This window comes from Zonotrichia albicollis, chromosome 12, assembly GCF_047830755.1.
Source record: "Zonotrichia albicollis isolate bZonAlb1 chromosome 12, bZonAlb1.hap1, whole genome shotgun sequence".
Lineage (NCBI taxonomy): Eukaryota > Metazoa > Chordata > Aves > Passeriformes > Passerellidae > Zonotrichia > Zonotrichia albicollis.
Window position 1 is genome coordinate 110,460 of NC_133830.1, and position 26,572 is coordinate 137,031.

The following is a 26,572-nucleotide window of genomic DNA, read 5'->3' on the forward strand; positions in this document are numbered from 1 at the left end:
TATAGATTCACAGTGAAGCATACTCTGATGTATTGCTCATACCTGGACATTCGCAAGTTTTGTGCAAGTCTGTTATTTTTAGACTCCTCCTTAATAACTCTATCTACTTTTTAAAAAATTAACTAGACAGAAGCTAGCGTCATGAGAAATGCCATGATGAATCCCAGTATAGCCCAGGGAAGTTCATAAGATTGTCCCTAAAAGTCCAGGGAACAAAAATTCATTTCTTGGCAACTCAAAGCTGGGAAAGTATTTTGCTATGCGCTCTGAAATAGGTGCCCTATTATGTACTAGAGTGGGCTATATTTTAATATAGAGGAAATTGCCCCTATGCCTACATAATTTATAAACCACTTCATGATGAAAACCATTTCTTAGATGAGGAAGAAAGGACTCAGGTTTCATAGGGAAAATTATTTGTTCCATACTTTTAAATTTAAGTTCAGAAGTATAGCTAGTGCAATTTCTAGCACAAGGCATGGAGTTGTTAATGTTTTTCATGTCAAGATGTTGGATCCAATGAGGTAAAAATCTCACCCTTCATTTTTAAAAATTATGTTTCGGGTTAAGAAACACTGTAAAAATGAGGCAAACCAGACCCAGGAAAGCAGGGGGGAAAGGAAATAAAAAGATACCAAAGCGTTGTATACATAAGGGTCATATGGCTTGATCTGGTGAAACATTCCATTTTAGGTTGATAGCATTGTGGAATTCAGCTGAAACAGTGCATGAACTAATGGATAAAAGAAAACATGTTCTATGATCTCCTTGCCATACTGAACACTATTGCTGTTGATAGCATAGCTTTTAATTCTTAGAAAGCATAGTTTAGGAGTCAAGAAATTGTAATAATAATTTCAGAAAGGATATTTTAAGTCTGTTTGCCTCATTTTAATGCTGCTGTTCACAGGATTTCTATGAAGGTATCTTGAAAGTGCTCGGAGATGATGATGAAAATGAACAAGAGGAAGTTAAACTCAAGCAAGGTTTAAGTGAACTCCCTGAAATTTATGAATTACACCAAGACATCCTGGAAGAACTGGAAGAGCGAGTCCTTAAATGGCAAGTACAGAATGGCATAGTTTGATGGCCTTAACATATCTTCCCCATAGCAGGTGGGTGAATTCATCGGTGTTCCCTTCACCATCCCAGCAGAAATGAAAAGAATACAATCTGAACCACTTTGGCAGATTTTGCATACAGACAGAAAGGAAGTAAATGTAGAAGCAGTCAGGCTAAGAAATCAAATACTGAAATATGTGTGTAGTGAACAGACGATGATTTTGAAATGGCCCTGTCAGTCAGTGTAAGAACAGCCAGCTTCATATGCATTATCTCCTGCCACTTCTCAGTCATCACCAAATGTCTTCATATCTATGGCCTGAAGGTCACAGGCTCATGCTGTGGAAAGCAGGAACAACTTACATCAGAACTGATCGTAAGGATCATCTGCTTACAGAAATCTACATAGCAGCTGTGTAGGTCTCAGTTAGGGACAGCCCCTTGCTCCCATCACCAAGGCAGGGATCTGCTACCCTAGGCTTACAAGCCTAATGGACTCTGGCAGCCTGTTAATGGGACTCCATCAAACATCCTTACAGGGAAAAGTCTTTCCATGAGAGAATAAGACCATGAATAGGACGGACAATGCTGCAAAATTCATTCAGCTGAGGAGGCCCCTGACTTAAGCCAGGCTGCCAGGTTCTATTGAATGAAACCCCACACCTCCAACTTGCCAAACTCCAGGAGGCATTGGTCACTGAGAATGGATGATCCTATTTCTGTACAGCTACTGAGCAATTAAGGAAATCAGTTAAAAACTAGTAGAATTCTTCAGTAACAATCCTAAATGTAGGGCGCAAGTCTCCTTGCAGCCCTACTCTTCCCAATCAAAGCACACAAGAAGGAAAGGAGAGGCTAAAGGGAACTGTGTTTTGGTTTGTGCCCACCAAGGGACTGTTGAGAGAAAGACTTAAAAAGTGTCACCGATGATTTATGATTTATACACTTAGAACACAAACAGACACAGTGTTTCTGGGATCTCAAATGTCTTGGGTACTAGAAAAGCCACAACCCTACTCTGCTGCCAGTTCCCTAAGACAAAAAGAACGCAACCATAAATACCCTGAGAGTTCTGTCCAGAACTACTCTGTGGCACTGGGGATAAAAGAGGACTGTATTGCAAATGCTGTCAGCACAACAAATATATATACGTTATATGCCTGCACTCAAATAGGTTCCCAGGTGATTACCACACCTGAAGCTTCCAGTAAGCCCTTCCCTGTGCTTGCACTGCTCAAGACACTCTGTTGTTCTGGAACTCACGTTCCTCTTTTAAGTATGATTCCTTCCTCTTTTGTGAACTCAGGCTTTGTTCTCCTCTCTCCTTATATATGCTTTATAAATATTTCAACACTGTGCACCTGAATACTGAGACAGATGACAGTGAGGCAGTGCTGAGAAACAGACAGTGAAGGAGAGCTGAAGATCTAATATTACAACAAATGCTATATTCTCCCCCACAAATAGTACTCAAGGCACTGCAGCAATTGGAAGGTCTATTTACAGGAGCAGGAGCCGTGTCCTGAAATGAGCCTCACAGTGATGCTATGGCAGAGGCACAGCCAAAGGACCAGCCCCCATGGTGCCCATGCTACAGCATGTGGTGTTGTCAATCTGTCCTGAAGGACTCCTCCTTTCCTGCTGTTCAGCCTAGGCTTTAAGTGCACAGTGTATAGAGCCACTGTGCATCTAATACAATAAGCAAGAGGTATGGCTCTACTTCTTTACTTTTATTTATTTATTTGCTCCTTCTTTTCTTTCTGTGAACTTAGGGATGAACACCAGAAAGTTGCTGATGTTTTTCTCTCCAGAAAATCAAGGCTGCATCACCACTCAGCATACATTATGCAGTTTGACAGGAATTTGGCTTTGCTAGATGAAATGTGCCTTAAATATTCCCAACTGGCTACCATGATTCAGGAGTTTGAGGTGAGGCTCACGTGTTTTTTCACATGCACTAAATGCATGGCTTTGCCATGGGGATTACTCGAGGATTTATTTTTTTCGGTAACTCCACCAGTGTTCACACATAGGGTAGAATGGAAGAATAGTCTTTTTTCACAGACCTGGTACTAAAACTGAAATGAGAAGTTCACTTGTGTGTGATGTGTTTGTTTCTGTCTCTGTTGCCACACACTCCTGTATGTGCATACAGAATTTGTGTTGGTGAGTCTTTAAAATGTAGCACTTATATACTACAGTCTTTAAAAGCATAAAGACCCAGACACAGATCCGTGAGTACATATTTTGCTGAAACATATTGGAGTGGTTTCTCAGTCACTTATTAACTTATCAAGCTCTTTGAGGATGCGTTAGAGTTAATAACTAGGATTAAAACTAAGATGACAATGTGCTGCTGAGCTCGCATTCCGCCTGATGTCTGTGTTTCTTCCCTTCCACTGAGGACAGCAAAGCTCCAGTGACAGCCCTTACAGTGTGAAACACCAGCTTCTGAAAGTGGTACACCGTGTCTTCCAGTATCGTGTGATGCTCACAGGTCAGTAAAATTACTCTGAAAAGAACCCAGTAGAAACACTGCCCTGATGTTCTGTGCCTCCACTGCGCTACATATTGATGCCATAACAGCTAAAATAGGGCCAAAGCAGTGTGGGATTTCCTGGGAACTTCAATGTGCTTAGTTCAGGATTCAGGAAGTGTCAGGCAGCCTGGGGAGATGCAGGCACTTCTACAGGACAGCCATGTTGAAAAGTCACAAAAAAAGCATAGTCAGATGATTTTAGCCATTACTTCTTGGCTTTTTCCTTCTGTGAATAAGGAGAGGAAGAGTTCAGCCTCTCTACCAACAAAGAGGTTTAATTTCTTATTATGTTGAGGGTAGTTATCAGAGACACTAGAAGACAGGTGACTTTGGCAAGGATACTCTGCACTTAATCCTCTATGAAAGTGGCAAGCACCATCTTCTTATCAACAAAACATTTGTACCCAGTACTGCATCATAAGTCCTATGCACCGAAAGCTAGTGACAGTCAAAAAAACAGTCCAATTTTGCTGCATTATAGGAGGAAGAGCCACAAATTTGCATTAACAGTACAGCTTTAACTTACAGATTTTACATTTACAGTTATACCTTCCCTTTACATTCAGAGCCATATGTATAACTGCTACCTGAGTCTCTCCAAGGGGGGTTATGTTCCTTCTCTGCAAGCCACCCCAAATCTACCAAGTCTGAGCCTGTGAGAAGAGTAGGCTTTCTGAAGCACAATGTGGCCACTTAAAAGAATTGCGAAGTTTAGAACTGGCTAGGGAAGGAAATGGTGAAATGTAACAATGAAACTCAGTGTTGTCACGTAATTTAGTCAGAACACAAAAGAACAAGCTTCCATAGACATAAAGACAGAGAAATATTTTGGAAGTATGCATATTTGTGGGTGGACAAGGATGCAAGATTGGTTTTAGTTACCCATGGGACAGTAAAAAGGAAGCCATAAACCCTGTCCATACAGCCAATGAAGGACACAGTGTACTAGAAGGGGCTTCTATAAAAGCAGCAGAACAAAGCGACCATATGAAAACTTTAAAATAGCCCTTCTATTATCTGTTTTCCCATTTCTGTGGTCCACAAGATAAATTGCAAACATGCAGCATGATATTTTGTGAGAAAGCTGAAGGACTTCAGTGAAACTCCAGTGACTGGATTCTATTTATGCTTGAAACAACTTGACTGACACCCATGTACTGACACTAACTGGGAAAATGAAAGCTTTTGTGTGTACTGAGATGAAGTCTACTGGATTAAGATACTACAGAAAATAGGTTTACTGCTTTAGTCCTTCACTTCAAGAAACCAAGCCCCTCTTTGACTGCTAGGACAGAAGGAGTCTGGAGCAGTGCAGTCCTTCAGATTCTCAGGTGCACTTGTGTGATAACTGGCTGATTCTACCAGATAAGGAGGGGTATTTTATGAGGGTATTGGTTACCACTTATGGCACCACAACTGAAAGGATTTGTCCACTCAGTCCACAGCTGAGAACAGAGCTTGCAGTGGTGAAAAGGAACACTAAATATTGACTGATGACATCACACAACCCCTTCTGCCTGCCTGAGTACAGGCAGATGCTTTCCAGAATGCAGGAAAAAGCCAGGTGAAGTTCAAGATGCCAGGGAAGACACAGCACTAGAAAGAGAAATGTGTAGGGATAAGACATTCAAGGGAACAGACATCCATGCCCAGCACCATTCTCAGCACAGAAGTCTAGTTCTTCAGTGCAGAATTTAGGAATCTGGACTAATCAGCAAGATAAGAAGGAAGTATTTCTAGGCTAGAGTCTTTAAAATGTAGCACGTCCATACTACAGTCTTTAAAAGCATAAAGACCCAGACAGAATAAGGAGGTGGTCCAAGAAAAGTAGTCCGAAATAACACTGGTTAAAAGTTTGTATATAATGCAAATATAATTGCTGTCACACTGAGCACTATTGTATCTATCTTACAGAACCTATTTTCAGATTATGATTGAGTTTGGTAGTAATTAGTTAAACCCTGCTTGTACAGAACTAGTGTCTCCTTCCTGTGCCCATAAAAAGCATACGATTCATTTAGTCTAACTGCAAGTATAGCCAACAGCATTCATTCAGATGGGAAATCAAAATTAATTTAAAAATGAGTTATTTGTAAAGTGGTGCTACTCAGCAATTCTCTTGACAAACATTTTTAACAGTTTATTTGTACCTGCCAGGTTATGTGAGCCCAAATCTGTATCAATGCTCTTTGCATTGATTCTCTAAGTAAAATGCCATCAAAGATGAATTTTGCTTCAGACAGAGGCTGGGTATACACTTAATGATTTGGGAATAAAGTGCTGTGGGGCACTACTGTGGATGCCCAATTCCTGGAAGCATTCAAAGCCCAGGTTGGATGGGGCTTGGGGTAACCTGGTCTGCTGGAAGGTGTTCCTGCCCAAGGCAGAGGGATTAGAACAAGATGATACTTAATGTCCCTTCCAGCCCCAACCAGTGTCTGATTTTGTGATTAGGATTTAATGTTTTTGCTAACAACACCACAAATTATGTTGATCTGAATTCTGATTGTTGTATGTCTGTGTTTATTTGATCATTTACTACAGATTACTTGAATAATCTTTGTCCTGATTCTACAGAGTATGAAGCCACACAAGGTAAAATGAGATTGGTAGAAGAAAACTTCTGTTTTGCTAATATTGCTTCCAAAGAGGTGCAATATTTCTATACTGGTAGTATATATAAGATGATTATTTTCAAGATTTTGTGCTAATAGGTTAGATGTAAAATCTGTAAGAATGGATTACTAATTTAGACAAATTATTTAGGACAAGAATGGTATAATTTTATTTTTAATTGAAACATATGGGCTTCCTGTAGTTTTGGCATGATGGAATTTACGGAAGAAGAAAACATCTATACAGGCATAGTGCAGACGCTGTAGTTTTGCCCCGGTCACCGAGGAAATCTTAGTCCTCTTTGACTTTGTAAATGTTTGGCCTGGTCATTGTAAAATCCATTTGAATGGTTCCCCCTGCCTGACTGTGTACCATTAGCTATGGTATGCCTGCTATACTCTGTGAACTTGGGACAAACCAAGGAGATTTGAATTGCATATGTGTGTTCTGGATTCCTTAACGCTACATAAAGTTGAAAGATATTGCATAAAAAGCAGTTCTGCAAAATCAGGAACAAATCTACTGCTAACACCATCCTTTCCAACACCTGAGATAGATAAAGCAGAAGTCTCTTACTCCCACTAAAATCATAGCAAGGTTTAGTTGTGATGTCTGTAGGAGTATTTTCCAGACTGGAGTAAGCAGCAGTAACATTGTATTAATTAAATCTATTCAGCCCTCTTACACTGATTATAAATTCAAACCAACTCATAGCAATAAAGTCAGTGGTTGACTGAAAGTCAGTTTATTCTGCCCAAGAGCAGAGACTCATGCAAGATTTAGGGCCCTAGTCACTGACGGTAGCACAACAGCTATACCAGTAATTTAAACACTAGCGGGGCAGAAGTTCAAGCCCTCTGACCACAATTGCCTATCTCATTTTGGTTAGGAGATGCTTGTGCCATTCCTAGCCAGCATGCTCCCAAGTTATGACCAGAAATTTATAGAAAGCCCTGTGCCACAGGGAAAGGGATGTGAAATAGGGACCTGAGCCGTGTTATGCCACTGCTTTCAGTGCCAGCAAACATGTCCCAGCCCAGGTTATTTGCCAGTGGAGAATCCAGGAATTAATTTGTGTCACCACTTCACACACATTTCTATCAGAAAGGGATGACATGTCCTCTCTCTCAGCAGTAAGAGTTACAGTTTAGACTGCCATGCTATTTGGTGGCTAAAGTTGGTTTACATTCATCTCTCTATATAACAAGACATCGACAAGGATCTGCAACTAGAAAGCATTATAAAAAAGGCTTCATGCCATCCTTGATGCTTAAAAGGGACCTTATAAGCTCTCTGGATCAGCACAAGCATGATGCTGTTTCACACAAGAAAATGATGAAGGGAGGAAGGGGAGACAGCACCCCATGCCATGTCAGAGTTGCTAGGCTGTTGCATTGTGAAAATGGCAGAGAAGACAAAGGATGCCCTTGCAATCAGGAGGGATTTGAGTTATTTTTCTACTCTTTTGTGTGATGCATGGTGGTTTTTTTCCTTCATCCCTCAGCTGCCTTATTCATTGTTTCTGAAATCACGGACCAAGCCAATGACAGCATGCTCCAAGCGGTGAGTCCTACCATGACACATGCTCCCCTGATCAATAGTGTGGTTTTTACACACCTGTTCAAGTGAGTACATATGTCTGCTAGATTCTGAAGCCTCCTCCAAGGTGAGACTCAAGGGCTTATACAGATCTGGTTTACACGACTGCAGATGTGGAGTTGGTCTGTGCCCTTTAATGCAGCTGTGCAAGATGTAAGATACTATAGCAAATAGCACAGAGGAGGTTTTTTCCCTCTTAGGTTTCAACTCACTTCTTTATTATTTCGTTTTCTGAGCAATGAGAGGGTTGTTAATAATCATTCAGGCGTCAGAACATGAAATTCAAAATACAAAGTGAAAAGGCATCACATTAAGATGATGTAGATGAAAGAAAGGCGTGAAATATCAATCTTCTCAGTAAGAGCTTGTTTTCAGGTAGGCTTTTAAGGCTGAAAAAATGAATGCACTCAAATTGTTAGGGAAGAACACACTAATCGGTTATGAAGATGAAAGAACAGATGTAGGTTGCAGGGAGGATGTCTAACAAGCCTAGAGTTTTATCATAATAAGGAATGTAATCTGACCCCTCTGTAAACTAGACTCTGAAACTACAGTCTTCTAAGCAAAGTGGTTTGATTCAACTGGTTTGATTCTGATTTTCCTTCTCCTCAGGGAAAGAATTTATAATCATATTTTCCCATTATTAGAGCAGTCTTTGTACCAAAATAAATATTTCATCCAAAACCTGAGATCTCATGCAAACCTTCCAGAAAAATCTCAGAGCTTTAGGGATATCTGTGTTAGAGGTTCAGAACTCTTAAGAGCTCAGTTCAAATAGATCAAGGTCACACATTCCTGGCACCTCTGCTTCCTTAGATTTCACTCAGGTATATCGGATATTTATAGAAATACTTTTCTGAAGTCAGAAGTATATGTAAGTGGCCAAAATCAAATTTGTGTTGCATTGCCATGAAATCATTTTGTCTCTACTAAGCCATGCTTCAATTTGAAGAATGTCATTGTATCATCTGAGTCGTACACATGTCACAGACTGTATAATAATTGCTATAAATAATGTCTGTTGTGGAATAATTCGATTCAAAAATTCCAGATATATTTTTACACTTATTTTTTATTGTATCATAAGAGCACATTTACTATTTTTCAAAACTTTGTTATGGAAGAGATGAAACAAAATTTTGTTCTTTCCCTTTTGTGTGAATGTGGAGGGTTTTGTGAAAACGCAGGTTCATGAGAAACAAAGTTCAATTTTCTGCTAAATCAGAGGTTGTCCTCCTGAATTAACATCCCAGACACAAAAGCCACAACCAGAACATCTTTTCTTTCTCTCAGTTTAAAAAAAAGAAAACATAAAAGCAAATAATTACTCTAATTACAGAAGAAACTGAACAATGCCACTTGTTCTAGAGCATTAATAAATTGTCATGTACCTGGCTGAATTTCTAAGAAATAATTTAGACTTGGCGTATACCTGGAAGGAAGATGATTTCTGTTCCTGTGTACCAGCTCATCAAACAACACTCCAAAAATCTCATAGGAGCACTGAATTAGGATCTACATTTTCTATAGAATATCAGTGACCCATTATTAGCTTTTTTTTTGTTGTTTTATGATAATAAGACTCTAGCAGTTTTTCCTGTGGACTATTAACCCAGGATTTTCAAGCAAATTATGACAAAACCTTCTCTACAGCATTTTCACCATATACGAAAATATTACTTTCAAGTTACAGATGTACAAAAAGAAGTACAAGGCACACCATCACCACAGAGTCTATGTCTATCTGTAATTCCAGGAGATGAACTAAGCAGGGTTTGTACTGCTCTCTGAATGTCTATAATCTGTTAGAGGCCCTGAGATGCTGAGAGCTATAAATCACTGTTGCTATTAACAGCTGGTGAATTCCTTGGGGAGGTGTTCCTGCTGTATAGACGTCAGGATAAAATTATGGAACCTGCAGTTCACTGCTAAAATGGCCACAGCAGTATTTCTGACACCCACTTTTGCAGTACTATAGAGCTTTGCTTTTATTCCTTAATTGTAGGATTGTGAAGGATCTTAGAAAGAAGAATAGTGATAGTTTTAAGACCAATGAAAAAAGCTATATAAACTCAGAATTCTGGGGAACTGACAGGAAACTATGCCCTGCCTCAGCTGTCCACATTCCCAGATAAACCACTATCCTTCACATGTTTTGCGTGTTTGACTTCCTTCAGGAAATGAGTTCAATACTTCTCTGTTTCCTGGTGAACATGTGTCCATATTGCAAACATCAGCATTTCAAGAGGCTCCTCTGCCAGCAGTCCTGAGAGAAGCTGGGCTGCTGCAACTTCTCTGGTAGAAATACAGATAAGTAGAAGTAGCGCTGGCATGAGTGTGCTCACAGGAGAACACTGCTTTTTCTGCAGATGAAAAACAGGTTTTCATTGTGGAAGCTGTCAACTGGACAGGTATTGCCAGGCTAAAATACCCTTCAGTGACAGGAAAGTCCTTTGCAAATACCTTTTGCAAAAGTTAGCTGTCCCATGATCCCTGATATTTCTTGTGCTATTGCTTTATATGTTGATTCTATTTTATTTGCCTATAGTATTTTAGAAGTGACCTGAAAAAATCCATTTGTTGCTTCCTGCATTGCAAAAGAGATACTTGACATCTCAAATTCTTGAAAATGTGTCAACTGTCAATTATGTTGCATGGGCACAGTGAGGCCCTGTGCTTGTCAAGCCTTGTAGGCTTGTAGGTATTTCCATGTATTTAACACCCAGTTACTTATTAAGTATCATGCTAAACAAGTGCAATATTTCACTAGAGTGGTAAGATAGGGAGAATTCAGGCTTATTCAAAAAGCAAGCCTCGATAGGTATGTTAATTGTGTTAGCTGAAATCCAGGGTAAATCAGCCTTGACATATCATCATGTTAACTTGGATATGCGCCTTCTGGTATCTGTGATAACCTTCTCAGTTAGCTGATCTTGTAGACATGACTGATTTGTACCAGGTAGATACAGTGTATGATCTAATCATGTCTCACTAATCCCAGAGGTATATTAATGCCAGTCAATGGAGCAAAGGAAAACATTGCCTGTTGAAGCAGAAAGCTGTTCTAAAAGGCTGTCAGGTCACAAAGCTGTATCAAGTATGGTCCTTAGTCTGTAGTTTATCTGGGTGTATAACTGAAGATATAGGATACGTGGCTCTATAGTCTAGGAGACTTAGATAGGAGACTCCTAATTTTTAGGCATATTCCAGTGAGGACTCACTTCTCCTGGGTAGCTTATTCTACTGTTCTGATCAGATAAAAACCGCAGCTGAATGCTATGCACAAGCCTCTATTTGAACAGCCTCATCTGCTAAATGGAAGGAGATTTGAAAGGACTAGCAATATCGCAAAGGTACAGACATCCCTTCTTCCTTCTTACATTCATCTGATTTTCTTTATGGGAGCACAGATTTATCTAGATTAATCTTATTTACCATCTTCATGGATAAGTTCATGCCTGGTGCCAGTGCCCACTGACTGACTGTGCCTTAAGGCCAGGTAAATAGTTAATAGTATCAGAGTTGAATCATAAACTTCCTGGTTTTTGCAGAGCATCCAAACAGAAATGCAGCTTCATTGCCTGCTTACTAGTGTACCCTCTACATCCCCTATTGCAAAGGCATTAATCTGTTATCACAGAATGTAAATCTTCAGATAAACCTAGCAACAGTCTGAAAGTATCAAAGCATGCTTTGGATTATTGGTGTCATGGCTCTTATGCAAAGGCCTTCAGAGCAGATACTGTACTTTGTCCCTATTTTATTAGTTCATAGAGCCAGAAAGTCAGCAAAGAAGCCAATGTAAAAATACCATATGAAGTTAGCAGTTCCTCTGGAAGGTACACTGGGGAATCACAGGTAAAAGAATGGTAGAAGGTCACAGCAGGTGTGAATGCAGGTGATGAGATTCTGTAAAATCCATAAGGCAGGAAGAAGACTTTCTGGGTGTAAATCTTCGGTCTCAGCTCTCTCTGAAATCTAATTCTGTAATACCAGTTCTAAAGAAATAAAACGGTGAGGAGGGGTGAGGGGAAATTTGCCCACTTCTATAAAAACAGTCTCCATGCAGCCTCCTAAATGCTGTTTTTCTCTCCCAGGAAAACTTGCAGAAGCTAGTACACATTGAACACAGTGTGAGAGGGCAGAGTGGCCTCCTCCAGCCAGGAAGGGTGAGTGCTGCTGGCAAACCTACGCTGATAAAGGTATTCTTTCTGGCCAGCAATATCTCCATGTGGATGGCCATGTTTGAGATGACTACAGATGTTGTTTACTGAGCTATTGTGATACAAGTTGGAGCACTGGTTTGTGTAAAAAACGTCACTTTGGCAGTGCACAAAAATAAGGTCATGCTGAGAAAGATATGCATTGTCTCTGCTTTTACATAGAGCAGCCTTTTGGCTTTTCACTTCAGCAGTCCTCAGACACCCCAAGTGATGGAGCTACTGCTTTCCTCCTTATATACTCCTATCAAAAGGCTGCAAGTCTAGCAGGAATTGCTTTCAGCCTGAAAAGCCTCTTTATATAGCTGGCTAAGAATCTTAAATTAGGGCAATTAAATTTTTTTCAATTTTATATTTTCACCATTGACCCATGGTACTTTTAATATAAGATGGTGTTTTTAAGCAACATATCAACAGAAACATGAGAGAGTGTACAGCTGTCTTGCTATCCACATCAAATGCAAATTTTTTCTGACTTTCAAACCTGTCCAGTTCCCTCAGCTCCAACCTGCTTCTATGCTTCAAAAGATTTCTTTCCTGAGGTCTGCAACTCTGAATTTCCCTTCAGTCCACCAATATCTTTAACAAAATTCATGAAGCAATTTTCAAAGCATGCATACTCAAAGCATAAGAATACTCATCAGCCAAATATTGCAAATATTTTTCTCTCTAACATCCGTATTCTCACTTGCCCTTACCAGGTAATGCTTTAACAAATTCTGCAAAGCCCAGCATACAGATTTTACAGGATTTGTCTCTTTGATTATAAACTATTCTAGAGTGGAGAAGTACACTAGATTCTGTTCTCCATCTGAAAAGGGCACATGAGTGTTAATCCACTGATGTAGTTCAGTTAGTTATGGCAGACTTTTTCAAACATTGCTGCAATGAAGTTCTAGTGTGCTGGTTTAGCTGCTTTTACCTACACAGTCCTACCTACATACTAAGTAATGAGATGGACTGAAAAAGTATTGTGCTTGCAAAATTATACAAATTATATATGGAGGTATAGTTAAGATGGTGTAGCATACTAAAACCCAAGGTTTCAGGTTTTCTCAGGTCTGCCTATTTCAGAGGACTTTTAAAGACAAGAATTCTTTTCGAAAGCTCATTACATGTTAATTTTCAACCTGTGACAATCACCTCTGAGCACAGTCCACAGTGCAGAAAGAGTGGGCTGAGGACAAGTGGGATTCCAGCCCATTTTGTACTGACACAAATGCAAGCCATGAAGGGTAGCAGAGCAACCCAGGCAAAGACTAAGCCAGATCATACAGAGTAAGGCTAGAAACAAGCGTTGAGGCTATCTATGTCTTCTTGTGCTGATGAATGGTGTTGGCGTAGCTCCTTCCCGAGGACAAATACTCTTTTTTTCTCAGAAAGATTCAGAATGAAATCTCAGGATTACAATCTGCTGTTTTCTCCTTCAGATCTTTGTTAAAGAGGGAACGCTGATGAAAGTCTCTGGCAAAAACAGGCATCCTCGACATTTGTTCTTGGTAAGATTTTTTTTAAATTTTACTGTTTCTCTCATATATTTCAATGCATTTATGCAACCCTGAAACCTGGGAGATTTTAGGCTGCAAGTCATTTAACCATCAACAGTGATGTAGCGAGTTAGTTCCTGTTGCCGACAGGGCTGTAGTCCTTTCTCACATCCCATTGGCACCCATACAGAAATATGGGCTGTGCAATCCTCCGGTTGTGCAACAGTTACATACAGCCTTCACCGGGATGTAATTCTGCCAAGAAGTGCAAGTTCTCAAGGGGATGAGGAAGATGAGAACTCCTGAAAACCTTCAGGAATTAAGCTACACACTTGAAAGTCCTAAGACCTTTGAAGACTTAATCAGGAGCAAGAGAGAATACCCTACTGCTGAAGTAGCTGAAAATTTCCTTTGGTCACACTTGGGAGGGATCTTTGAAACTGAAGAACTTGCTTTTAGCTCCTGCTGTCCTGATAATTGTGTGCATTGCCTCAGTGTCGTTCCTCTAAACACACACCTCCAGCCTAGTGTGGATTAGAACGACAGTTTTCAGTGACACTTTACAACATTCTTCTAGGATAATTAGGAAAAATTATCATTATCATCACTTGGCTGGAATACCCTTTACAAGGGTCCACAACCCTCCTGCAAGTACTTGTAATTCCTATTTGTGCATGAGTGTATGCGCAAGCTTCTTTCCCTCCTCAATCACATATTGCCATCATAATCAAATCAAAACTGATGAAATCCCACTGTTTTGTTGGAGATATGCTATGATCACTTATGCTTTCTATTTTGCATCACACACTCCTTTGAGCAGTTAGAGAATATCTGAGACTCCAGGCTCCTGAGCTCTGTTCTCAACTTTTCAGGTAGCGTGTTTTGTAACCACACATATTTCTATACACTTTTCAATATTGAGGGGATTATGATACTTACCTGTGTCTTAGAACTTTGTTACCTGCTGACCTGTTAATGTTTGAAAAATTCCTCAGAGCTCCCTCCCAGAAAAAAGCCATAAAGAACTGAGAATTACTGCTGCTATTAACATTACAATATTGCTTGCAGAATTGATTTTAAAATAAATTAATTATTTGCCTGGCATATGTATTTGCTGTTGCCTTTAAATGCTGACAGCTTTTCACCATGGGATCATTGTAAGGCAGAGACATGGCTTATTACAGAAGCCATATAATTTGCATTAATCCTTTATATTTCTCCCTCTTACTTGTAACTCCTATTTGTGCATGAGTGTATGCACAAGCTTCTTTCCTGCCTCAATCACATATTGCCATCATAATCAAAGATCAGATGGGATGGGATGAAGTGCTGGTGCTGCACTATTTTGATAGTTTCAGTGGTTTCTGTGAAAATTCAGACTTTCATGTACTGAAAATTATGGATTTCATGCAAATCTTCAAATGTGAGATAGCTGCAGTTCTGTTTTACAGAGTCAGCATCAATGGACTGTAACAAGTGCAATAAATGTCAAATACATACTTCCCAATACTCAAACTTTCACTACACTAAACTCTTCTTGATCAGGCCTAGGGGCAAGCCCGGCCCTCCTCCTAGCCTTTGTAGTCAAAGCCCAGCCTACACCTATGGTTACCTAAAGCCCATGTAGAATCACGACTTTGTTGCAGTCACAGGAAAAAGGCTATGCCAGAAACTCCAGGAGCTGGCATTAAGAAACAATGTTCTCAGCAGCAGTAACTCTGAGGTCCACTGATAACCACTTAATAACAGATGAAAATTACATTCCTACTGATCTCTCTTCTGAAGAGCTTGCCTTTGCTAGTGTTCAAAATTACTTTGGAATTGTGGCTAAAGCTGGGGCAAAATTCCAAGACATCGCTACCCTTTAATCTTCCAATGTGTTTGCTGCTGTCATCATAACCCATTACTATAGCAAAAACGGAAGTGCTACAAACTTAGCTGTTGTAACTGATACAGAGAATTTTAAAGGAAGATATAAAATCAAGTTGATAAAAAACACTGAGAGGAAAGTAATTTACACATGGAATAAACTTACATAAATTTTAAGTTATCCAAAATGGTTGTATCATCTTGAAGGTCATAAGTCACAAGAGGCCAAAATTACTGGAACAGACCAAGCACAGAAATTACTTTCTGGCACACTCTAGTTTAGAAACTATTTCCTGGGGAAAGTTCAGATGTTAACTGCAGAGAGAGAAGTGTCTCTTGACAGCTGGAGACATTACAGTAGCCAGTGTCTTGTTAATAGACGCTTTCACTATCCAGAAACAGTGGGTTTTTTTCTTCCTTTCAGTCAGCAAGGCAAATTGTGACCAAATGTGCTGTCATGCAAAGAATGGGGTGGAGCTAGTCATAATGGTCACTTTCAAGAACCAAGAGGCATAAACCTGGCTTATTTCCTGATCTAACATGCTGAAGTTGCAATTACTTCAGGCTTTCTGTATTGTATCTTCAGTAGGGGCAGGGAGAGAGTGACTAGATCATTGAAACTACTTGAAACTTATTGGCAAATATCTACCTTCAGGTTCACTGATTTCTGTGGAAGAAAAATCCATGACAAAACCCCAAGACTAGAATAATTTCCTAAACATTTTCTCCTAAAACTGACATTTATTATAGGCCTTTATCTTCTAATGACCATATTGTAATCCTTTGCAGCCACTTGCAAAACTCAGGTTTGTCTGTTAACAAAAATACCTTTCAGAACTTCTTTTTAATGCTTCACATGTCAGCAGTGACTCAAAAAGATCACCAGAAGATAACATGTATTCCATCAATTGGCTTTGGTGGAATAAGTGTATTTACCTTCACTATCCCAAGGAGATTTTTACATGAAGAGCATTTTCTGAAGTTCTTAGTAGCGAAGTTGCTCTGACTAAAGCTAAATCAAGATCAGGAACTGGAGAGAATTTCAGAGCAAGAGTACACACCGAAGGATAACCCTGAGAACTTAATTCCTACACATCCCAGGAGATGAGGCCATCAAACTGAAGTTGTAGCTAGAATAGGCTGTAAAACTTGGTGTGTGCTAGGCTTCTACTTGGCCTGTGCTTTCAAAGTGTGCTTTAGTGGTGTGCTCTGAATATTTATCTACCCCTAAGGAGCACTGTATGTCTCTGCACAGCACATATATGCATGACAGTGTAAAGATAAATTTCAAATGTTTCTGCAGGTGTATGTTGTGTGTATCAAAATGTTACTTGAGCTGGCTGTTTTGTGCAGGCTGATGGTATTGTTGAACCTAGTGTTTCCTGGCAGGATGTTTTGTGAGTTTTGCTGTGTGTCTGTTTCCTGAGTCCAGTCTCTGTTTACAAGGATGTTGTGGCCTCTGTGCAGCACAGTATGGACTGCTGAAACTGGCAGGTCCCCTAACTGCCCCTCACCACAAGACTTTGCAACTCAGAGCCTGTCTCTTATCTCACCCTTCTAAGAATTTCTCTACAAAGACCACTTGTTTTGAAAATGGATTGCAGGAAGCTGCTATCAAATGGGAGACTGTTTAATGCTGTATCTGGCAGGGTTGAAGTATAGGAGATTTTTGGAGTCACAGCTTGGAAAACACAGCTCCAGCACACATTCAGACTGATCCACTGACACTTGAGGGCATGTTTAACTCCGACTTGAATGGAAGAAGGCAGGGTTCATAATTAGATAGCCTTTAAAACATTCAGAAAAAACAAACACACAGTAGAAGATTTTAGAAAGAGACTATATTATGTATGGATGCCAGCAGTTTAGCAGGGCTTAAATTTGTTTGGATCAATCAACTTGAACACTGTAGGTTAGAAAACTTGCATTGACTGTAACGTTTTTAGGTACTGTCACAACAGAGAGAATTACAAAAAGAAGGTGGGACGAAAGGAAAGCAGTTACTGGAAAAAAGGGAACAAAGGATGAGACATATCCTTCTTTCTCTGTGCAGAAAAAGGGTATGTGGTCCAATATCAAACTCTGAGCAGTCTGGGAATCTTCCCACAGGATTCTAGCAGTCCATCTCCTCTAGCGCAAATTTCTGAGAGGCTGCAAGATCAGCTTTTATCATCAGCTAGTCTTCACTGATTGAGGGAACAGTGAATAGTTGAAGCAGGAGAATGCATGAAACCACTGGTACTAATACTAATTCTGTCCATACCATTCATATGGCCATCACTAAGGTCTTTGCAAAGGAAACAGCAGTGAGTGCAAACCCTTTCTTTCTTCATGAATATGTGTGCCTTGCTTCACAAGCTTTGAAATATTTGTCATGATTTCACCATGTCAAATTGTAGCTAGTGAGACCTCCAAATCACAGCCTACTGCTAAATAGCGGAGAAAAAAAGGACGGGGAAAAAAATGGGCAGTTAAGAGCAAAGTAACATTTACTAAAATCTTGGGATATTAAGCAAAGTCGTCATGCTAATGATGTACACCATAATGTCATCCTTTATCAAGAGCAATAAAAAAATAAGCTGGTTTTTAAAGATATATATAACTTCTAAAATACATTTAAAAAATTGAGTTTGCTATTCAGGAAGCCTCATAGCAGACTATGTCAGGATCCTGAAAATCTCTCTCAGGAGTTCACTTCCTTGGGTTTAGTGCCCAGGTACTGCAGGGACCATTTTAGAGCCAGTGCTCTTTAATATTTTCGTGAATAACAGGGATGCAGGACTCTAAGGGATAAGAAGTAAGTTTGCCAGTCATGCTAAACTGGGAGGAGCTGTCAACTTCCTCGGGGACAGAGGGGCCTTGCAGAGAAACCTGGACAAATTAGAAAGATGAGCAATCACCAACCATACGAAGTTTAACAAGGACTAGTGTTGGGGAGGGGAAAACCTTTAGTGTAGACTAGGCAATGAGGTGCTGGAGAGCAGCACTGTGAAGAGGGACTTGTGGGTCCTGGTCAGCAAAACTGGAATATGAGTCAGCAGTGCCCTGGCAGCCAAGAGGGCCAGCCATGTCCAGGGGTGCATCAGGGTCAGCATCACCAGCTGGGCAAGGGGGGGGATTGTCCTGCTCTGCTCTGCAATGGGGCAGCCTCACCTGGAGCACTGTGAGCAGTTTTGGGCACCACAGCATAAGGAGCTAAAACTGTTAGAGAGCATCCAAAGGAGGAACACACAGATGGGTAAGGATCTGAAGGAGAAGCTATACAAGGAGTGGCTGAGGCCACTTGAATTGTTCAGCCCGGAGAAGAGGAGACTGAGGTCAGACCTGATCATGGTCTGCAGCTCCCTCAGGAGGGGCAGTAGAGGAGCAGCACTAGTCTCTGCTCTGACAGGATCCAAGGGAACAGCATGAAGCTGTCAGGAGAGGGCTAGGCTGGATATTAGGAAAGGGTTAGGGTTAGGTAACAGTTCCAGCAGTTCATCAAATTACAGCTTGTTCCGGTATACACCCCAGGAGAATGGGCAAGCAGGCAAGCCTGCAAGCCATATTGCAAATTATTGATTCTGTCTTTCTTTTCATATAGATGAATGATGTTCTGCTGTATACATACCCCCAGAAGGATGGCAAATACCGACTGAAAAACACTTGGGCTGTATCAGGCATGAAGGTAATACTTCATCTCTATTAAAAGGCTGAATTAAAGTTTTATAGGGTGCTTTGCTAGTTTATGTTTCATACCAAGCAATGGGAAAGAGGGGAGAGACCTGTTATCACAGCATTCCCTTGTCTCTTACAGGAAACAGAAGGAAAACCAGTAGAAAACAAACAAAAATGCTATCTCTAAGTCTGTGACTTAATATGACAGCCTTATTCAGACTGCATAAATAATAGAAGCCAAAATCAGTTACCCTCCAAACATGAAACAGAAAAGATTTATTATCTCATTTTGTCTCCAGCCAATGCATTCTTTTTCCTTTCAATATATTCACTGGAGCTTAGTCTGCCTGGTTTTAAACTCCTGCTACTCAAAATTGACACATGGCTGGTTTTCATGTGCCTTTTAACTGTTTTCATCAAAAGCATAAATGGTTCAAAAAGCAATTTTATGGGGAAGAAGTGTATTGGGAACAATTTCATGTAGTGATATGAAACCAGCTTCTTCTTCAATAAATTTATAAATTGCAAACACAATTAAGCTGTCCTCACACTCTTTCCCTAAGTATTCATTGGCACCAGAACCTATGCAACAGGAAATAGTGGGCCAAAGAGATCTATTGGATCTTCATAACTATTCTATAACTAATATTCCAGGTTGTTTTTATGTGAAAGAGGATTTGAAGTGAAAAGTCAAGAGTCCGATGATCTAGAAAACACACAAAATGAGAACTACTAATCATTAATTTCAGTGGAATGACATAGGAAGTTTAAGGTGTTGTGAAAAAGTGGCACGGGTTGATCACCCCAGGGACCTGAGAGTTTAAAACTAACTTAAGGATCCCAGAAATTCCTAGGAATTGCCAAAATATTCTACTGTTTAGTGAAAAGGAGTTGTGGAGCAAGTTCTTACTGAGATACATTTGAAATACTGAGTGAGTAACATAATGGTGCTTGTTAATAAAAATGTATGAAACTATGAACCTATGTTTCTCCTCACCGGCTGTTGCTATTAGCAGGCTACTAATATACTCCATGGTAGGGAAAAAATTTTAGCTGAGCTGTAGCTTTTAAGTTGGCTTTTTTGTTTTTGGTTTTGGTTTTTTTTTTTTTCTGTTACAGAGCCTTGCTGCAGGCAGGCATTCGCTGAGGTGCTTCACTGTATAATGCCCACACATCAAAAAAAAGTGATTTCTATTCATTACAAGCATAGACCAAAATGCTCTGACACTTGGCAGACTAAATATCTCCTAAGTTTGTCATATTAAAACTGAACCCTCATAGATACTTCATCCTTCCTTATAGGCTGGATTATGGGGTTTTTTTCCCTTCAGCACACCATCATGTTGAAATAGAGATCATACCTCATTACAACAGCAATACAAAAAACCCTAATGCCCATCTTTTTGCATTAAAATATGAAACAGATGGTAGGGATATAAGAGGTCATATGCATTGAAATTTGTGTGGTTTATTGATTATAGACAGTTTAACTCATGTCCACATTCATGTTCATGGCATTTGTTTCTAGGTCAGTCGCCCAGTGATAGAGAAAGCCCAAAACATCCTGAAGATTGAATATGATGAGCATTGCCTGACCCTGTCAGCAAGGTAGTGTTCCCAAATGTCCATGGCAGAGGGTATTAAAATCAATTCTTCCAAATAACAAGGTCTTCAGTGCTTTTAAGTACTGACTTTCCCACCATCAGTCTGCAACTACAGCATGCAACAGAATGCCTAGAAACACAGGCAACTTCCTAAATTACACAGTGCCAGAAAAAGACAGGGATGGCACTTTCTTACTCAGAATCAGCATTCGGAGCTCTCATCCTTCCCAGAGCACTTACCGTCTGTGGGGAGTGCTCAGCTACCAGTTAAAGCCTTTTGGTCCATTTCCTTTCACAAACATATCTGAGATTTCCATAGACCTCCACACTCTTCACATTCCTCAAAATATAATAATGAATTATCTGCCAATTATAAAAGCAAGATGTGTACAGTCCTTCTGTGTTGCAGAGGGGAAATTCTGTTGCATGTCCCCTTTCCTCAGACCAAATGAAGTTGTCATCCCTAGTGAGCAGATTGGGATGCACTGTGCTTGCATTATTAGGTTGCTTCTTTGCCTTTTGTACTCATATCAAGTCCATGCTTAATTAGGATAAATAAAGTATCTGAGGCAACTGTGAGCTGTGTTTGTTTGTAGATAGAACCAGCACCTGAGACTAAGATTATCCTTCTGATAACAGAAGGACAGAGGCTGGGATAGAGCCCCTTCCGTCTCCTTGTGCTGCTCATTCTGTGACCAATCTGCCAAAAGTCACCCAAGAACAATTATTCCTCCTCCTTTTGGAACTGGCTGGCAGAGTTAATGAGATACCAGTGAGCCAGTAGCCAGCACGCTCTGCTAACTCCATTGCAGAACATCCTTGGCCTGTTACACTCACCAAAAGAAGCACCAAAGACGTGAAGAAAAGTGCAGAAGGCTTCAAGTATCTCTAAAGACTATATTTTACTGCTCACACTGAGGGGCTGCAAGCTGCACTATAGGCCAGTGGTTAACAACCAAAGTGAAAACCTCAAAGCCTTTATATTTGTACGAGACAAGGTGAGTGAACTGAGTAAATACAACATGAATGCCAAGCACTAAAGGCTGTAGACCAAGGATGACCAAAACTCAGAAGTCAGCATGGCTGTATGAGCAGATAGTACTGTAAAGTCTTAGCATTTCCTGCTGAAAATGGCTCATTCACCTGAAGAGCCATGTTATTGGTTTAGCAGGGAGCTACTAACAGATTTGAGCGCAACATCTTTATGGAGAAGGCTCATATGCTCTTATATGTTTATTTACATTTCAAAAATATTAATTTTGGACACAGGTATAACTCTGTGGTGCTTATATAAAATACCAGAGAAAATATTAGGATAACACAGTCAATATTACCTCCTGCAAGGCTAAATTAAAGTGATAGTGGTAGCGCTCTGACAAAATCCCATCCTGGTCCAATTTCTTTGTTCTGTGGATGTCCCCTGCTGTCTAGTGAAATGCACTGGCAACTTAACCCCCTCTTTCTGCTTGCTTAATGATGAATATGTGAGCTGACATGGATAACCGATAGCTCAGCACAGAAGATGCATCCCAAAAATCCTACAAGGACCAAATGCGGCAATGGTGGATTAAGGGCTGAGCTTCTGAGTGTCAGAGGTTCAGCAAAAACTCTGCTGAGCTTTCATGCAACCAGTCAAATATCTAATTAAGAACAAGCCTATGCAAATTGACATAATTGATTTTACTTATCAGCATATGGGTGTTATTCCCACATTTAGTCACTAAAAATTGCTAATTACTTCCTAGATATTTTTAATTGAGTGGAAAAGAGGCTTAAGGGGCCAATTAGATACAGACTTTTGCTATGTTGTCCTTCTTACCTGTCTTTCCTAAAGTGGCTTTAATTTCCACCACTCTATGGGCCATGATTTCCTTTGTGTTTCCTTCAGGTTTTTTAATCATATATTAATTCTCAAGTGAAGAGAATTTCCATTAAAGAATTAGCAAGACAAATGTTTAAATCAGGAAAATCAGGACTTCTTTTAGTGTTTTCTAGGCAGTGAACATGATTTGTCTGGACGATACAGACATCTTCAGATTTCTTAGAAAGTGTAATTTGACAGGTAATAACTTTGGTAGTAATAAGGAGTGACTAGGCTAAATAGAGCTCTGAGCAACCTGGTCTAGGGAAGGGTGTCCCCACCCATGGCAGGCCCATGGCATGAGATGATCTTTAAGGTCTCTTCCAACCCAAACCATTCTGGGATTCTGTGACTAGTAGTGTGACTCTTGACAGAGGTGATTTCCTGTAACTTAGCTCCTTCACTTCCAGAAGCAGCTACCCCATTTGTAGTACATACACTAGCTCAGAGTTTCTGCTCCAGGCTTGTTGAATTTTGCACAGGCTGATGTTTGTCAGACAAGGTGTTTGTGCTTATAGTGCAGAGGGATGCCAAGTCAAAGATCATCAAGAAAATCTGGAAATCTGGCATTTCCTCTCTTTTTGTGCTCCTTTTTTTTTTTTTTTTTTTTGAGACCATAAACACAAGTTGTTCTCAGATGTCATGTTTGGTGGTCTTCATGAGGACAGTGTGAGGAAATCACAGCTGAACAGCAGCTGGCAATGATACCACTGCTAGTTTTTACAACAAAGGCTAGTGGGTAGCTTTAATGTGAGTGGCTGGTATAATCTGGAAAGGGGAGACCACACTGAGTTGCATTCTCTCCAGTGACAGGCTAGAAACTGCTAGAGCTGTGCAGAGTTTCAGATGAACAGGAAGTGCACAGTTTGAAATCACAGCAGAAAAAACAGCTAAAACAGGCAGGATACCTCACAGCTGTAACACAGCAAATGCATCCGTAAAATAACAGGAACCCACCCTGCTGGTTTTTGCAGACAGCTGGACTAGCAGGCAAATGCCAAGTGCTCGCTGGTTTGCCTTGTCCACAGGGGGCATCTAGGGGCCAGTCTGGAGAATTACTGGCCTCCACAGGTAACTGCAACTCCAGGGAACACCCAGCTTCCTTCAATAATTGCTATCCTGGCTTCTTCTGTTCCAGGAGACTGGAGGCTGTCTATGAAGAAGCTAAAGGAAAATTAATCATTCACAACTCTACCGTGGGCAATACACTTCTGCATTTCCCGATATGCAATTCACCTAAGCAGCCCACTGTAGAGATGGGCATAAACACGCTTGATTTGAGCAGCCCCTGTATGCCAACACTCTATGCACTAGAGTCCCTAAAAGATAGGCCAGACAAGGACAAAAAGAGCCACTTCATATTGTCCTGTGTGATCCAGGATTGAGCAGCTTATAGCAAAGCCAGAGACTACTTTGAAAAAATTTCTGGGTATTTGGTTCCTTCTCAGTCACAGTCCTAAGCATGGAGCTACACTAATCATCACATGTCCAACATATGAATATGTCCAACAGTCAGTTTTGTTCCTGGTCAGAAAATTACAAGTTCAGTGCCATTGTGGGGAAAAGCAAACATTCATGAAGTGAAACTTTTCTCCTCTGATCAGTTTGTTTCAGTCCCTGCTGTACATGGCATTGACTGCTCTGCTGTATTTCATTCCCCAGCTCTTGCTCAGAAAGGGATGACTGGTACAGCTGCATCACCAAACACATCCCAGATGACTGCAAAGCTCACAAGACTTCGACTTTCCACAGTAGCGTGGAGGTAAAAGGAGGCCAAATCTTTCAATGCTTGAAAAGGGAAGGGAGAGAAAGACAGAGACATGAAAGGAGGAGGGTTGAACAATATGGAGTTCCTAGTAGCCATACATTCTATTTTCATTTAAATAAGCATACCAAGCTTGAACAGTGAAACTCATCACAGCTCATGGGCCACCTCTGAAATATTAATCACACTCCATACTCTGTGGCCTTTGCTTCTTTCTTCTGGAGGAAGATTGTTTTGTCCTAACAACAAACAAGTAGTTATTTTGGATCTATTAAAAATAGCTACAAACTTCACAGATTAAAAAAAAACCTACCCATTAGTTACACTAATATCATATAAACAATAAAGTCACTATCAGTGCAAACCCCACCAGCAATATTGAAATTATACCAGTGCAATTATGCATATTATTATCTCATTATTTTCAGTTATTCTACTCCCAGTTAAGGAGGCAAAACCTGCATCTGATAAAAATTTAAAAAGCTATTTTAGATTACATAGAGCCCCAGTTTTACTAAATACAGAAGAGTGCTGGTGAGGCCACATCTGGAGTGCTGTGTCCAATGCTGGGCTCCTCAGTATGACACGTGGAAACCTTGGGAAGAGTCAAGAAAGGGCAGCAAAGCTGATAAGGGACTGGAGAACCTCAGATAGGAGAAAAGGCTGAGAAAGCTGGGACTGTTCAGCCAGGAGAAGAGAAGGCTCAGGGATCATCTACTGTATGAATACCTGGAGGGCACAAAGAATAAGAAGCCGGGCTCTTCTCAGTGGTGTCCAGTGACAGGACTAGAGACAGTGGCCACAAACTGAAACACAGGAAATTTCTTTAAACAGCAGCAAACACTTTTTCACCCTGAGGGTGACTGAGCATTGGCACCCAGGGTTGCCTGAGGAGGTTGTGGAGTCTCCATCCTTGGAGATGTTCAGAAGACACCCATACACAGTTCTTGCCAACTGCCACTATGTGGCTTTGCCTGAGCAGAGTGGTTGAACCAGGTGACCTTCAGAGTTCCCTTCCAAATTCAACCATTCTATGAATTATTTTTTTAAGACATCAGAAAGTAAAAAATTAATTCAAAAACAAATTGGACTTGTTTTTCTGGCCTGTATTCGAATCTACTTTCAAATATTTAACAGAAAAAACATTTGAAATTAGTCAGTTTAATCTAAACCAAATCCTTTTTCAACAAATGAAGCAATAATTTATTTTGCATCTCTGCATCTGGTATAAGCTTGAATGCGCGCATGGAGAAACTTGGAGGAATTTGATTTGTCTGTGTTTAGATCCTGTGTGTCGGCAGAAGCCTAATTTCCATACAGAAAACAATCCTTCAAAAGCACAAAATTTGTCCTACTTGTGCAAAATGCTGAGCAGTTGTGAAATCACAATGGGGCATTCATAATACTTTGGTGCTGAACCTGAAGTAGCACACCTTGTTAGCTTGCATTTAGTTCCACACTGATCGTGGCTCCCTGGGCTTGGAGCAAAGGCACCTGAGCATCACTGCCATGTGATGCATTTCAAGAACTAGGAATAGTAAATACATTTTCTAAAACTGCTTACACATATTGAGATCAACCAGAAAGCATGGATCAGATTTGGAGTGGGGTAAATTCATCTTTGGCTCTACTGTTTTCTTTATCCTCCCTTCCCTTATCACACAGCTATCCCAAGGTGTAATGACAATGAGCTCAGGGGCTTTTTCGATTTAAGGTTGTAGAGCTTTTTTTGGATATCATTTCAAAAACTGCTAACAAAAACATGTTTTTAAGTCATGTTCCTACCTGCAATTTTCATATGCAATTAGTCAGATACTTTTCTGATGTGGAAAAGTGTCAGGGCCTGACCAAAAATAGATTTATGTGGATTTTTACTTTTTGTGACTCGCTTTAATAGCAGTGTGTGCTAGTCTTTCAATGCTGAAGCAGCTGTATGCCACTTATAGAAGTGCATTAAGAATGAGAAAATTTGGGGATCTTAGTAAGTGAAGGTAGACTGAAATGAGAGAATTGTATGTAATGCAACAGGGCTGACTAAGTGGACTTAGGAAGTGTGGATGCTTCTTCATTTATTCTTCTTTGATTTTAAGCTAAGGGAAAGGCTTGGAATACCCTTGGGTGAGAGGCCTCCTACACTGGTGCCCGTGTCCCATGTCATGATGTGCATGAACTGTGGCTGTGACTTTACCCTCACTTTGAGGCGACATCATTGCCATGCCTGCGGGAAGGTAAGAGCTGTGCCAGCTTCTCAAGGGGGTTTTATTCACATCACTAGGACACTGGCGGCCGCTGC

The 26,572-nt window shown here is 40.4% G+C and overlaps 1 protein-coding gene across 1 annotated transcript in view; it reads left to right on the forward strand.

Moving 5' to 3' along the window:
* The window catches only part of FGD5 (FYVE, RhoGEF and PH domain containing 5), a 75,405-nt gene that overhangs the window by 40,363 nt on the left and 8,470 nt on the right, over positions 1–26,572 (forward strand). The window contains exons 6-16 of the mRNA XM_005490175.4: positions 911–1,062; positions 2,835–2,991; positions 3,472–3,559; positions 6,146–6,196; positions 7,722–7,780; positions 11,914–11,985; positions 13,467–13,535; positions 18,976–19,059; positions 20,578–20,657; positions 24,177–24,276; positions 26,370–26,507. Coding sequence (XP_005490232.3) covers positions 911–1,062; positions 2,835–2,991; positions 3,472–3,559; positions 6,146–6,196; positions 7,722–7,780; positions 11,914–11,985; positions 13,467–13,535; positions 18,976–19,059; positions 20,578–20,657; positions 24,177–24,276; positions 26,370–26,507 — 1,050 coding nt within the window. The remainder of the gene's footprint in view (positions 1–910; positions 1,063–2,834; positions 2,992–3,471; positions 3,560–6,145; positions 6,197–7,721; positions 7,781–11,913; positions 11,986–13,466; positions 13,536–18,975; positions 19,060–20,577; positions 20,658–24,176; positions 24,277–26,369; positions 26,508–26,572) is intronic.